General features: G+C 41.2%; 1 protein-coding gene across 1 annotated transcript; it reads left to right on the top strand.

The window, feature by feature from the left end:
- Positions 1 to 5,111: 5,111 nt before the first annotated feature.
- Positions 5,112 to 11,261, top strand: LOC105920966 (growth/differentiation factor 8-like). Its single transcript, XM_012856628.3, has 3 exons — positions 5,112 to 5,439; positions 8,075 to 8,445; positions 10,639 to 11,261. Exons 1-3 carry the CDS (start codon positions 5,112 to 5,114, stop codon positions 11,017 to 11,019), a joined length of 1,080 nt encoding a protein of 359 aa, XP_012712082.1. The 3' UTR covers positions 11,020 to 11,261.
- The last annotated feature ends 4,221 nt before the right edge of the window (positions 11,262 to 15,482 follow it).

Genomic DNA, 15,482 nt, shown 5'->3' with positions numbered 1-15,482 from the left:
AATTATGTAACTACGGAATTATGTAACTACATTAAAAATGAAAAAAATCAAAATGTTCCCATTTCACTTGTTTATTTGCATCTGTTAAAGAAAGATGCGGACTTTGTCTTTTACCACTGCTTGAAAAAAAAATATTTTCAAAACTGGCAGTAGGTTTGGGAGTTAAGTTTGATTCCATCTTCAACCCGAAAAAGTCCAACTAGCTCATCTTTAATAATACCAGCCAATTCCACTACCCCGCCTTACTGGCGTCTGATGCGCACCCATCCGGACATAACCTAACAGTTATTTATTAAACATTAAATAACTTTTAAACAGTGTGTAATAGCACAACAATGGTTCCGTTATCACGCCCCAAGAACTTGCCAATTTCAAGAGTGCTGCATCTCTCTAAAGGTTTTTACAATTGTGGACTTTTCAAAGTCGCTCAGATCTCTTTTCTGGCCCATATTTCACATAGAAAAGAAGCTTCTAATAATTTTGCCCACCTTTATTTAGGGTCTTGATATCCTTAGGCCCTGCCCTCCCTCATTACACAAATCCACATCAGCTGATTGTCTTAAATCCAATAAGCATTCAGGTTTATAGATCTTGGAGTTGGAATAGATGCATATAAATGATATGGTCAAAAATATAGCTTGCCTAATAATTGTGCAGACAGTGTATAGATCTGTGTGATATGAAGCAAATTGTATGAGGGGCCGTACAAGCCATAATGTATTCTGCCACCCTCACATACATCTATACATCTCTAATACACATATATTCTTCTGACTAATGCATAGATTTTATCTCTCACATGCATATATTTTACATCCGACATACATAGATTTTATCTCCTAAGTTCATATATTTTACTTCTCATACATTGACCGTCAGTCAAAATGTGCTGCAGTGTCTCATCTCATGAGCAGCTCTGTGACAGGGGACTCATAAAATCAAGTCAAAACGATGCCAATGCACACAGAATATTAGGGAATCTACGTCAAAGTAAAAGAAAATTCTGCTACAAAGACGCGGGAGCTGTGGGGCCAGAGAAAGGTGATTCGCCGAGAGCTGTGAAGTTTGTATAAGATTTTTTAATTTCACATGGAGGAGAATGCAATGTGAAGCAGCACTGTTGAGGCGAGTCACACAAAACACACCTGGAAAAAAATCAGTCCTCCCGGACTATGGACTCATTTTTATTCCAACCAAAAAATACCAACCAGACAGACAAGGTGGCAGCCAAGATTACCTTAATATTTAACTTTGCACAAAAGTTAATATTCTAATAAGCTACAAACAGTATTGATCTTTAAAAGCAAAAAAATAATCTAATAGACTTAAAACAGTTTTATTAAACCTTTTTAAAGTTTAACATCAAATCAAATAATTTTTTTTATATAGCGCCAATTCATGAAGCATGTCATCTCAAGGCACTTTACAAAGTCAAAATCAATCAGATTATACAGATTGGTCAAAAATGTCCTATATAAGGGAATCAGTTGATTGCATCAAAGTCCCGACAAGCAGCATTCAGTCCTGGAGAAGCATAGAGCCACAGGAAGAGTCGTCTGCATTGTCCATGGCTTTGCAGCAATCCCTCATACTGAGCAAGCATGGAGCGACAGTGGAGAGGAAAACTCCCCTTTAACAGGGAAGGAAAACCTCTAGCAGAACATCCCATCCATTAATCCATCCATTTGTCTGCTTTTCTGTGCGTGAGGGGTGCCTCTAGCTGTCAAAAGGCGGGGGACACAGGGTACATCCGTCAGGCTGAAATTGCTTAACAGCCTAATTAAACTACAAGAAAGGTTAAAAAATTAGAGTTGTTTTGCAACAGCGGACAAAGCAGGGGTTGAGTAATGTAATGTGGGATCGTTTTAAACTAAAATGTATGATGACATTTTAGTGTTGGTTATGTGTCCCTCCTTGTCCCTCTCAAGCTTCCTGTTGTCTCACATTTGGTGTTTTGACATCTGACCATGTGTCAGGTTCAAACACCTAAAACATTCATTAACAACACAAGAAGGAGAGACAACAATGAGGTTTGGTTTTCAAATTATCTTGCAAGGAGAGGAGCTGAGATGCTTAATACAGATCTACAAACTCGCTCTAAAGCACTCCGCCCGCTCCTTTCTTTTTATTAGGCATTCTCAAGCTGAGGGGTAGGGATAAGCAAAACAACTGTGACCTTCGAGATAAAACCAAGCAGTTCACACAGTTCAGTTATCCGTAAGCACTCCTGATGTCTGAATAGAGTTCATAAAAACACTTATAGTCACAACACAGTTCTCTGCTTTCTGCAAGCCTTCTGCAAAGATGAGAGAAAGATCAGCCACATGAAATACACTTTAATATCTAAAACCTTAAAACTTCTTAGTAGTAAAGAGTAAATATATATGATAAATGCAATGAGCATAGTGCATATGATAAATAGTAAGAATAAGAACAATCACCATGGTACCTCCACTCCATTTCCAAATTGAAAATTAATCACACATGCGCAAAGCTGCTGGCGACCCGACACTGGAATATACAAAGCAGGATATACAGTAAAAAAATATATATAAACATAACACTTTTGGGTTTTGCTCCCATTTTTAACGAGATGAACTCAAAGATCTAAAACTTTTCCCACATACACGATATCACCATTTCCCTCAAATATTGTTCACAAACCAGTCTAACTTTGTGATAGTGAGCAGTTCTCCTTTGCTGAGATAATCCATCCCACCTCACAGGTGTGCCCATATCAAGATGCTGATTAGACACCATGATTAGTGCACAGGTGTGCCTTAGACTGCCCCACAATAAAAGGCCACTCTGAAAGGTGCAGTTTTGTTTTATTGGGGGGGCTTACTAAAAAACGTGGATAACATTTGGGAAAATATGCAGAAAAAAAGCAAAAGACTGATATTTTTATTTACTGATGGATCACATGACACAACTTAACTGATGCCTGGTGTAGAAATCTGAGCAGGAAGTGTTGCTCTCCGGCTCAGCTGCTCCTTTTTATGTTGATTACAAAGTTGTAACATTTCTCTACGAGGAGAAGTGATCAGATGATAGTTCAGGTTGTGAAAAAATAAAATTTTTATTGTCAGAGAATCTTCCTCTGTTTGATTTTCTTTGTTTAAAGCATCCCATTCTCTCCTGAAGACGCCTGCATTGTGTCCTATGTGTTTATTAAACTATAAAAATATCCCCTCATTGCTGTCATCTTTATTAGAAGTTTATTCAGGCTCAAATCAGAGAAAACTCAGAAGGAGGCTTCAAGTTCACCAAAAGAAAAGTAAATTTATAGGTGTGACTTGTTTCATTGAGAGACACTCTCTCGCTTCAGGTCCAATCAGAAATCTGGACAATTTGAAATTAAATCACTTAGTCTGTAGCTGTGTAGTTAAAAGGCCATTTTTCCTGTGACCAACGTTGACATCAAAGAAGAGCTGGGCTCCTCAGACAACCTTTAAGCAAACTCCAGGATCTCGGTGCTGCCAAGTTGAGAATATTTCCTCAGGAACTGCAGAGCATCACACTTGTACGCCGACGACAGCCTCCTTTGGATTGTAGGAACCGCCTGGCCCAACAGGAAGTCCTGACGCCTTTAGTGGAACATTACAATGCTCTCTGTCTGCAGAAGAAACCATGTTTTTAAACCATCGCCGTTCATCCAGGTCAGAGAAACATTATCTGGATTACGTGCTTCTCTAATGACACCATCAAGAACTGGAGCAAGAACAGGCTGGAAAAGTCCTAATCAAGTAATTTTTCATATCATCGTTCACTCTAACTCAACTAAGTGTTAAATTAGGCTTTAGACCTTCTGAAGGATACATTAATATTGTTGTGGCCATTTATGATATATTTTTTGGATTGTATTTTCTAACAATTTAGTTTTCTTCTTTTGGGTAGTTGGAATATATTTAAGTTAGTTTAGAACCAAAATTTGTAATTAATTTTTAGATTTAAAATGTTTAGATTACGTTGTTAATTGTTAGACCCTCCCATTAATTTGAGTAATTAAGAACACACAGGGTGCTTGGTGCAGAGCTATATCGTTTGGTAAATGTCTGGTGTGGACGGGAGGTTTTGTAAATGATTTTTTGATCACTTTTAGAACTTCAAACGGCAAATTGAGATTATTTTTCGTTTTCAACAAGTTGTAAGACATTTTTTAGTCTTTATTTTGTCTATATTTTTTCAAGAAATAAATCCCATATTTTTTTACAAACCAATGAAGTAAGAAGTGCGTGCAAATCAAACCACCTGTTACCACCCACGGCCTATGTTGGAATTTTTTATTTTTTATTTTTTGGAACATGGAAGGCCGCGACAAATATAAAGGTAAATATAAAATCCTGTCGGATACGGGGACTGCAAACAGGGCCGATTCACCCAATGACATAATTGAGGTTTTTACCTTCTCCAGAGCTGCAGCCTTTCTCTGGTTTATTTCACAGCTTCAAATTAGGCTGGACACGGACAGGATTATTCAGAGTAGCATCTAAAATACTTATGGCGACTCCAGAGGAGCTGCAGAGATCCACGGCTCATGTGGAGCAATGTGTAAACAGCTGTGCTCTCCACAAATCCGAGTGCAACAATACACTTTTATTCTCCAACAATAACTAATATATTTGTATTTAAAATGTCAGAATTGTGAGACTACTTCCTTGTTTGTACGCACAAACATGACGGATAAAACAGATCATCCAAAAAGTGGGCCAAAGCCGAACTTTGTGTTGGTTCGTTGGGTTGAGGCGTCTGTTCAGTATTTGTTGCCATCTAGTGGTGATAATGAGATATTGCTCCCTGGGAGGGTGGCAGAAAACATCCGCTGTTCCATCTGTGTGCGTGAAGAGTCTTAAAGGTTTTTATTTGATTTATTTTCAGCATCTGTGCTCAGGTCTAAAACAGAAACCTACACGGGAACCAGCTGATCCGTCTCCATAATCTGGTCTATTTTCTTTTAACCATTCCATTGAATATTTTAAAACTCCTGCTGCCTCTTTAAATATCACTTCCACAAAAGGGAGGGGGGAAAAAAATCCTCTCACAGCCAATCATAAAGTTCTGAGACCAGACTCATTTCAGAGTTTCGGCGCTCTCTCCTTCCTCTCTGCAGGATGCTCCTCTTCCTTTCCCTCGGCGCCGTGCTGTCTGCGGGCTGCGCCATGGAGATGAACCAGACCTCCAAGCTGCTGGCGGACAACCTGGAGCAGTGCTCAGCCTGCGACTTCCGGGAGCACAGCAAGCAGCTGAGGCTCCACAGCATCAGGTCCCAGATCCTCAGCATCCTGAGGCTGGAGCAAGCGCCCAACATCAGCCGGGACATGATCCGCCAGCTCATCCCCAAGGCGCCTCCTCTGACCCAGCTGCTGGACCAGTACGACCCGCGGGTGGAGGACGAGGAGCACGCCACGACCGAGACCATCATCACGATGGCAACAAAGCGTGAGCTCTATTCATTTTCTTTCTTTTAACTGGGGATTTCTTTTCTGAAACTTTGCGCAGAAAACCGTGGTGTGTGCGTAAATTCTGTGCGCAATGCTGTGCGTAAAGGGGGACATTCTAAAACACCTAACGTGAAAAAGCTTAACATGGCTTAAGGTAGGAAAACAACGAGGAATCATCACCAAATTTCGCATGGCCATATCTTGTCATGAAGACTTAAGCCTGTCAAAAAAAAAAATAAACCGAAATCCAACGATTATAGAAGATATCTCACATTAACGTTTTCTTCTTCATCTGCGCCTCTGGCGAGAAAAAGGCTTAACGTGGTTTAATGTACCTAATCAACGATCAATGATCATGGATCATTGAATCTTATCTGTCAGACAGATTCCAATTTGTTCATGTTAATAATAAATCTTCCTCAAACTCTAGGGTCACCTGTGGAGTACCACAGGGTTCAGTCCTTGGACCAATTCTCTTTACTATATATATGCTTCCGATTGGCAAAATTATCAGACAGCATGGGATTAATTTCCACTGTTATGCTGATGATACTCAGCTATATTTATCCATAAATCCTGATGAATCCAATCAATTACTTCGACTGCAGTCATGTCTTGATGACATCAAAAGCTGGATGACTTTAAATTTCCTGCATCTAAATTCTGACAAGACCGAAGTTTTAATCTTTGGGCCAGAGTCCTCAAAAAATAAACTTCTTAACCAATCACTTAATCTGGGTGGCATTAACCTGGCCTCTGGTAATAAAGTAAAAAATCTTGGTGTTATTTTTGACCAAGACATGTCATTTAAATCCCATATTAAACAGGTTTCCAGAGTTTCCTTTTTTCACCTCCGGAATATCGCCAAAATTAGAAACATTCTGTCCAGGAGTGATGCTGAAAAACTGGTCCATGCATTTGTTACTTCAAGGCTGGACTATTGTAATTCTTTACTATCAGGAAGTCCACAAAATGCAGTTCAAAGCCTTCAGCTGATCCAAAATGCTGCAGCAAGAGTTCTGATGAAAATCAACAAGAGGGATCATATTTCTCCAATTTTAGCTTCCCTTCATTGGCTTCCTGTTAAATCAAGAATAGAATTTAAAATTCTCCTTCTAACGTATAAAGCCCTTAATAATCAAGCTCCATCATATATCAGAGCTCTGATTACCCCGTATGTTCCTAACAGAGCACTTCGCTCTCAGACTGCAGGTCTGCTGGTGGTTCCTAGAGTCTCTAAAAGTAGAATGGGAGGCAGATCCTTTAGCTATCAGGCTCCTCTCCTGTGGAACCAACTCCCAGTTTTGGTCCGTGAGGCAGACACCCTGTCTACTTTTAAGACTAATCTTAAAACTTTCCTTTTTGACAAAAATTATAACTAGTGACTCATGTTACTCTCAGCTAGTTTTACTGCTATAGGCTTAGGTTACTGGAGTATATCAGGATCTAATTTTCTCACTATATTGAGTTCTACTGTTCTTCAATTATGCATTATGTGTTGTCATTTCTGCTTTAACTTTCTGTTCTCTCTCTTTTCTCTTCATAGTAGGTACACCTGGTCTGGCGTTCTGTTAACTGTGACATCATCCAGAGAAGACGGCTCACCTGCTACTACCATCTAATGTAGAACAGATTACTAGATCAATGTGTGCTTCTGTGCTTTTTTGTTTCTCTTGTTGTGTCTCTGTTCTGTCTTCTGTAACCCCCAGTCGGTCGAGGCAGATGACCGTTCATACTGAGCCCGGTTCTGCCGGAGGTTTTTTTTTCCCGTTAATGGGTGGTTTTTCTTCCCACTGTCGCTTCATGCTTGCTCAGTATGAGGGATTGCAGCAAAGCCATGTACAATGCAGATGACTCTTCCTGTCGCTCTACGGTTCCCCAGGAGTGAATGCTGCTTGTCGGGACTTTGATGCAATCAACTGGTTTCCTTATATAGGAAATTTTTGACCAATCTGTATAATCTGACCCAATCTGTATAATATGATTGAACTTGACTTTGTAAAGTGCCTTGAGATGACATGTTTCATGATTTGGCGCTATATAAATGAAATTGAATTGAATTGAATTGATCACCAGATTTCTCTTTCATATTGCTCCTAATAAGCACATAAAACTGTCAAAATGTCAAACCCAAAGTCCAATTATTATGGACGTTATCTAACATTAAGCGTTTCTGCCTCATTGAGGCAAAGGAAAAAGCTTAACGCAATTCAATGCAACTAAACAACGCTCAGTGATCACCAAATTTCTCTCATATATTGCTCCTCATAAGTACATGAGACTATCAAAAAATCAAAACCAAAGTCCAATTATTATGGACGTTATATGACATTAAGTATTTAATAGAGGCTGGCTATATGAAAAAACTTAACGTGGTTTAATGTACCTAAACAACGTTCGGTGATCACCAAATTTCTCTCTCATATTGCTCTTCATAAGCACATAAAACTATAAAAATATCGAACACAATATGAAGAGAAATTTGGTGATCATTGATCGTTGATTAGGTACATTAAACTACGTTAAGTTTTTTCACGTTAAGCGTTTTAGAATGTCCCACTCATGGGTGCAAATACAGGGGGCATCATTTAAGTTTCGGTTGAATCTACAACTATTAAAATGATTTCTTCCAGCAAGTCCCATCTCCCAGGAGGAGCTGTCCTCCTGCTGCCTGTTCAGCCTCAGCCCGAAGATCCAGCCCAAGAACATCCTGAGCGCCCAGCTGTGGGTTCACCTGCGTCCGTCCAGCACCGTCACCGCCGTCTTCCTGCAGGTGTCCCGCCTCAGACCGACCAGGGCGGGCAACAGCACCCGAGTCCGGGTGCGCTCCCTGAAGATCGACGCCGAAGCCGGAGCCAGCTCCTGGCAGAGCATCGACATCAAGTCCCTGCTGCAGGCCTGGCTGCGGCAGCCCGAGGCCAGCTACGGGCTGGAGATCAAGGCTTTTAATGCTAAAGGAGAAGACCTGGCCGTCACGTCTGCGGAGCCTGGAGAGGAGGGACTGGTGAGAGAACCTATGCTGCTTTTATTTCTAGAAAGCTTTCCACATTTTTGGGGTTGATGCAGGGATTTCTATCAAGGCAAATGTTATTGCTTTTGCAACTCTGATCGCTCGAGGGAGAATACTTTTAGAATGGAAATCCCAATTTCCACCTAAGGCATCAATGTGGCTTTCCGATATGATGATGTTCCTAAAAAATTAAAAAGTGAAATACTTTCTGAAAGGATCGACCAAAATTTTTTATAAAGTATGGGTCCCTTTACTGGGTTATTTTGATAAACTTGTAACTCTCCCTTCTCACTAGCAAACAAGTCCCAATGTAGAGTGTTTCCATTTTGGGATAGTGACACTCCCCCCCCCCCCCCCCCCTCTTTTTTTTTCTCCCCAATTTGAATTATTATTTTTTTTTTTTCTTTGCCAGGGTTGGATAGGGTTTATAAAAATGTTGAATTGCTGTGTGGTTCTTGTTATATTGTACACGGTCAAAGGAATTGTAATAACTGCTTAAACACTACAATCTGAATGGCATCTGTTTTAACAACAATAAAAATATGTTTAAAAAGAAAAAAAGAAAGCTTTCCAAAAAACCATGATAGTTTATTTTAGATTTTTTCTAATTCCCTTTTTGTCTTCAGCTATTGCTTTATGACAATATCACTGTGTTTTCATTCTGTGAGACTAAATAAAAACATCTAGTACAATATGAGTAGGACCAACACATTTATTTTATTATACATTATTAATTTTTACCATTTTCTAGTTATAAAAAAAAAGAACGTGTTGCATTATAAACAGGCCACTGTGCTGCTGTTATATGACAAAAGTTACAGTGCTGTGCGTTCTTACAGAGTTCTTCTGTTTTTGTTGCCACATTTAAATGTTTCAGATCATCAAACAATTTTCATATTAGGCAAACATATTATCAGTGACTAAACAGGACCAACCGCATTTGTTTGGATCAATTTCACAAGCCTCATTCAAGCTGGACTGCTGTAGAATAAAGAAAACTATAGCACAGAACCTGTCTGACAACAGGAAGTAGGCCAAAAGATCTAAAAAAAAAAAAAAAAAAAAAAAAAAAGCAACACATCAAGTCCCCATTTCCAGAAATTCAAGAACAGATGAAAACAACATCATTGACATCTACGAGTCTGGAAAGGATTACGAAATGATCCCTAAGGCTCTGAGAACCACAGAGAACCTTTATCCACGCTTGGAGAAAACAGAACCGTGGAGAACATTTTCAGAAGTGGTCGACCGACCAAAATTACTCCAAGAACATCTAAAGCTCTGCAGGCCTCACTGCTGTAATTAAGGTCAGAGGTCCGACATTATGGGGGAAATCTTCCGTGCACTAATATGACAAACTTGTTTTCTGCCTCAGAACCCGGGCATCCTGCTGCCGTTGATGGAGATATGAAATCTGCTTTCTGACAGAAATACCTGAAGGACAATGTTCATCCTTCTAGTAACGCATTTTGTTACGCAGGACAATAATCCAAAGCACGGGGGCACGTTCACGTACAAAAAATATACAAAAAGGAGGCCTTTGGACTGGCCTAGTCAAAGTACACACGTAAATCCAATTGTGCTACTGTGTTATGAAATCAAACAGATCAGTTTTGCTGGAAAACATACGAATGTGGCTGATTTAACACACCTCTGCAAAGAAAACTGGAGCTATTGAGTTAAGGAGGAAAATGCTTTTTTTTTTTAAATGGGGTCAGGTTGGTATTGATAGATTTTTTTTTATATTAATAAAGGAAATGTTTGTTTAAAAAACTGTATTTTGGTTTTACTCAGGTGGTCTTTGCTTGATATTAAAATTTGCTCATGGGACAAGAAGCAAAGCACCATACGCCACACAGGAACCCAATGTTAGTCTTTTATATCAGTTTGTCTTCATGTTGGAGGGATTGAACATGTTAAATATTGTCCTTCCAAAGTAAAACCCCCTGCTTTATGATCTCAGTAAATTTGTTTGCCAATGTCCAAAACCGTTTTTTTTAGTATTATCCTTTTTTTCCTTTTTTATTCCTTTTCCTTTTTTTTTCTTTCTTTTTTTTCCTTTTTTCTTTCTTTTTTTCCTTTTTCTTTCTTTTTTTTTTCTTTTTTTCCCTTTTTTTTTTCAAAACCCTTTTTTGCACCCAGGTATCTCATGCATTGCTTCCATATCTTTATTCCCTTTTCTTCCAGCAACCGTTCATCGAAGTAAAGATCCTCGACAGCTCCAAGAGATCCCGCCGAGACTCCGGACTCAACTGCGACGAGGAGTCGTCGGAGACCCGCTGCTGCCGCTATCCGCTCACCGTCGACTTCGAGGAGTTCGGCTGGGACTGGATCATCGCCCCCAAGCGGTACAGAGCCAACTACTGCTCAGGCGAGTGCGAGTTCCTTCACCTGCAGCAGTATCCGCACGCACACCTGGTGAACAAGGCCAACCCACGGGGCACCGCCGGACCCTGCTGCACGCCCACCAAGATGTCGCCCATAAACATGCTTTACTTCAACCGCAAAGAGCAGATCATCTACGGGATGATCCCCTCCATGGTGGTCGACAACTGTGGCTGCTCGTGAACAAACGTTGTGGGGGACTAATCCACTGGGGGAAATCATAAAACTCTTCAAAACACCCAATTTAAGGAGATCAACGTCCGTAGATTGAAGAACTTAATTCACATATGATGCATTTGAAATGAATGGCTTTCTTCTTGAAGACTGAGCCAGAAACCATGTTCCCCAATGTAACACGGTAGCTTCAGTAAAAGAGATCAAATAATAACATGAACAGAGTAGAAAAACGTTCTGTTGAACACTGGAAGGTAAAAATTCACCGCAGCTTGAGACCAAACATTCATACAGAGAATATGTTGTAAAAGCACGAATGGATTGATGGATACAAGTCGGAGAAGAATGTAAATCCTCACTGACAAGTTGTGAATGTACCAGGGGTACATTCACAACTATTTACACATTTCTATGTATTTATAAAGTGGGTAGCCACTTTATAAACTGTAGTACTGGTTTGGACCACATGGGTCCGGTTGAAACAGGCTAACCAACATGGATTCGTTGTTTTGTTCCATTCACCACTGAAGTCGGATCTGGGAACCCGGCTTTAACTGGGTTCTGGTTGCTGGGTAGAAAACCTGCAGGAATCAGCAGCTATTGTCCTCAGTGACCCGACGCTATAGCCACAATCACCAACATGACCCAACACCAATATGTGTTTTATCGTAGCTCGCACTTTCAAACCATGAATTCATGCTTTGGGGTTGAATCGGCTGATTTTACCGATTGCAACTTCCAGTCAGAATCAGAATCAGCCTTAATTGCCAAGTTGGTTCAGAAAACAAGGAATTTTAAATGAAGACTCATAGTCCCAAAGACCAAAGAAATAATAAAAAAACAAGACCTGGTTAGACTGCTGCAAGTAATCATGGTATCAGTCTGGGTCTTCTGACTGTTCAGAGTTGAAAAGAGAGGCAGCATGGATGGGGGGGGGGGGGGGGGGGAGGGGACACTGTCTCTGTGGCGGCTGGTTTTAGCAAGTAGCGCTCTCTCTAGCGCCGCCCTGGGGGTAGCCATCCCAACAGGTTGTCTCCAGGATATGTGGGCTCTGCGGAGATGTTAGCTGCCTGTTTCCTGACCCTAAACCTGAACAGCTCCTGGACGGAGGCCTGATTGATTGTTGCAGTCTGGACCTGTCCTTTTGTGGCTGAGCCAAACCCCTCAGTGACGGACGAAAGCAGGACAGAGTGAATGACGGCAGTGCGGGAGATGACCAGCCGCTCCGGGGTTGGGTTGGACGTCTTGAGTTGATGCAGGAAGTCCAGTCTCTGCTTCTGGCTTCTACTGAACAGTGTCTACGTGTGAGGACCAGCTCAGGTCCTGAGGAAGGGTGATTCCCAGGACCTGGAAGGGATCCACGGTAGACGCAGTGTTGTTGAGGATGGCGAGGGGAGGCAGTGAGGTGCATTCAATTGATTTCAATTCGAATGCACCACATGATCCAGTTAGAAGTCAGAAAACCAGTAAGCCCCGAACATCGTTGTTGGCTTATCCTGCACTTTCATAGCCTCGTGAGACCATCCTGATCTCGCGAGCTTTCAAGGTTTCACTCACAGATCAGTCTGGCTACTTTCCGTTAAAGAAAATTTGGAGCCGTTCACCAAACGAACGTCCAATCAGCGCTGGCTTTGAGGCGGGTTGAGGTGTGACGCAACGAGGAGCGCGACAGTTCAGTCTAAAGAACATGGCGGCTTCAGCCGATGAAACTAGCGTTAGCGTGGCTATCGAGCAAGTTTTATCGGAATTACAGAGTATTTCTTTGCTGAGCTAACGAGCCTTTACCTGCAGCAGCAAGAGTAGCTTGGCTTGTGGTTGTGTTTTCGTCGTCGCTCGTAACAGAGCGACGACGAATCTGATTGGTTTATTTGGCCCGTCTATCACCAACATAGGCCAATCAGCTAACCAGTATTTTCGCCCCTTCCCAAAATTACTTCAACGGAAGGTTTCCAGATGGATATGCGGAGCAAATCCATCTGGCGGAGTGAGGTAAGCACTTTCATGGATCCAAACGTTTCCACTAGCCCACTTTGTACCTTAAAGTGTTTACAGCTACATTTACAGCTCAGCGGCTAACCGCCATCTAGCTAGCACAAGGCAGCCATGTTGAATTGGGAGGTCAACGTTGATAAGAAACTGACTTCAAATGGCACCAAAATTTTCTCACCCGTCTTTACCAAACAGCCAGAAAGTTGCATTTCTAATCTGCGAAAAACGTTTATTGCCAGCGTTTTGCACTACAGCTGCATTGTATCTGATTTAGTCCGTTTTCTGCCGAGGAGTTTGTATTGAATGTCTTTTCAGAATATTTTTCTTATAACCAGAACACCTGTTGAAGGAGGAATGATAACTGAATTAAACTGGGAAGGTTTTTTGTCCTGCGCTGCTAAATAAGGAGCCAGGTTTCTGTTTGATGATTAGATGGAACTCTAGATTGTTTCCACGGACAAACATTAATAGTTCAGTGGTGGAGAACAGTTGTTTCTCCTGTTTTTGTTCTAAAGTTTGTGCTACTCACTATATATGACTATCAGAAAGTATGAGTTTGTCTCATATGTTGCACCTTAACATGAGTAGATCACAACATTTGAGTTTGCACTTGCAGTTAAACTAAACATTTGACCTGTATTGTGTTTTTTTTTTTTTGTTCATTCCTGTAAATTAACACGTCCTGCCTGGAGGGGACATTGTTTTCAGATTGTTTAGGGAATAGATCCTGCAGTTTAGTTTAGCGTTTGTTTGCGGTCACGTAATTTCAGATGCTGAGATGTCAGTAAATCCGTGTCTGGACTAGATTGTCTGATTAGAGGAAAACTCTGTTTAAAACAAGGCGAAAACGCTGATAGATGCACGGCCCCCCTGATGCTGCATGTCCTGATCTGAGCCTTGACCAGAGCAGACCCCCCCGCAGGGCGTCCATCGTATTTGGGAAAACATGAACCGAATGACACGTCACCTTTGTCTGTTTGCAAACTTCTCGCAGTGGTTGGTTCAGAAGATCATCGCGGCTAGAACAAGTCAGAGGGGAAGAGACTGCGGGTCTACTGGGGAGAGATTTTAACATGTTTGTTGTAAAGGGCCGTCCGGTTTGAGATGCAAAACACCGTGATCACACACAAAACTCCAGCTAGTGCTTCGACTAAAAATAATTCCTGAAGTTTTTCTTGATATTTAGAGTAAATATGCATCCATTTGGCCAAATATGGCCAAATTTTACTCGAGAACTTCTTCATACCCTTTAATCCTGCGTGTTCTCAGTGGGGTTCGGAACTGACCACAGGTCCATCGTTTTAATTATTTGAGCCATTTTATTGTCATTTTAGTTCTTCGACACAAAGTTTCCTTCATGTGGATGAAGCCACAGATCATCACCAACTGGGAGGAAGGTTTGTTCTCGCTCTTTATCTGTGGCAGCGTTTTTGGGCAGGTCTGCAATGCAAAAAGGGAATTAAAAGTAAGTAAAATCTTCTTGAAATCCTCGATTTGAGCAGGTAAACAAGATTATTTGGCAATGGAATGAGTATATTGACCCCTAAAATAAGATAATTAGCTATATTCCCTTGAAATGAGTGCGTTGTTCCTATTTTAAGTGCAAAATATCAGTCCACTGGCAAATAATCTTATTTACCCACTCAAATCAAGGACAATTACATTCGTTTCAAGAAGATTTTACTTACTTTTAGTTAAATTTTTGCAGTGTGGGGGGAAGCTGAACCAATGATTGGACCAGGATACCTTAATTTAGCTCATCACATGGAAGGTCTCTCCTTTTATTCAGCAGATGCTCCAAAACAGTCAAAGGTGATAACTTTTGCTGAGGGTGTTCTTGGACAGATTGGGGTTGTTGTCCAGCCCACCTGCTGCCAATCTCGAGAAAGCTCTGCACCGGTGGCTATGTGAATTTGCAGCACAGGACCTTTTGGAGGTTCCTCGGCTTTCTTAGACGTGCTGAAACCTTTTCCCCCTTCAACCTCTTATATAGAAGGACTTGATGATCCAGAAACCTGTTCCTTGGATCAAATGGACTCATCTGGGTTTTGGCTCGCAGCTGGATGTGACTGCCAACATGAAGTTAGCAGAAATCCAGTGGAAAAATTGTTATAATGAAGTTTCAAGCTGATACAACCATCCGCGCTGCGATAGATTACTTAATCTAATGTGTAACTTTATGTGTTTTTGCCACTTTCACACCTGAATGTCCCCATTATGGGACAGTAAAGGCATTTCTATTCAATTCTAAAAAGCATCTGCCCAGATGCAATCATGCGTTGGAGCAGCATCTAGTGGCGCATCAGAAGAACTGCGGCAGATTGTGCTCCAGCTTGAGGATTTGTTGTTTTTGCTTGAAGGAAATAAAACATTATAGAAGCTGTTGAGCTGATCTGAAAGGTTTAATTTCTTTATCAGCGCCATGTTATCCCAGGGAGCTGAAGATGAGTCCCCGCTGGGGAAGAAACTGGGATCCCAGAGGG

The sequence above is a fragment of the Fundulus heteroclitus genome, chromosome 24 (assembly GCF_011125445.2).
Source record: "Fundulus heteroclitus isolate FHET01 chromosome 24, MU-UCD_Fhet_4.1, whole genome shotgun sequence".
Taxonomy (NCBI): Eukaryota; Metazoa; Chordata; class Actinopteri; order Cyprinodontiformes; family Fundulidae; genus Fundulus; species Fundulus heteroclitus.
This window is presented reverse-complemented; position numbering and strand designations above follow the sequence as displayed.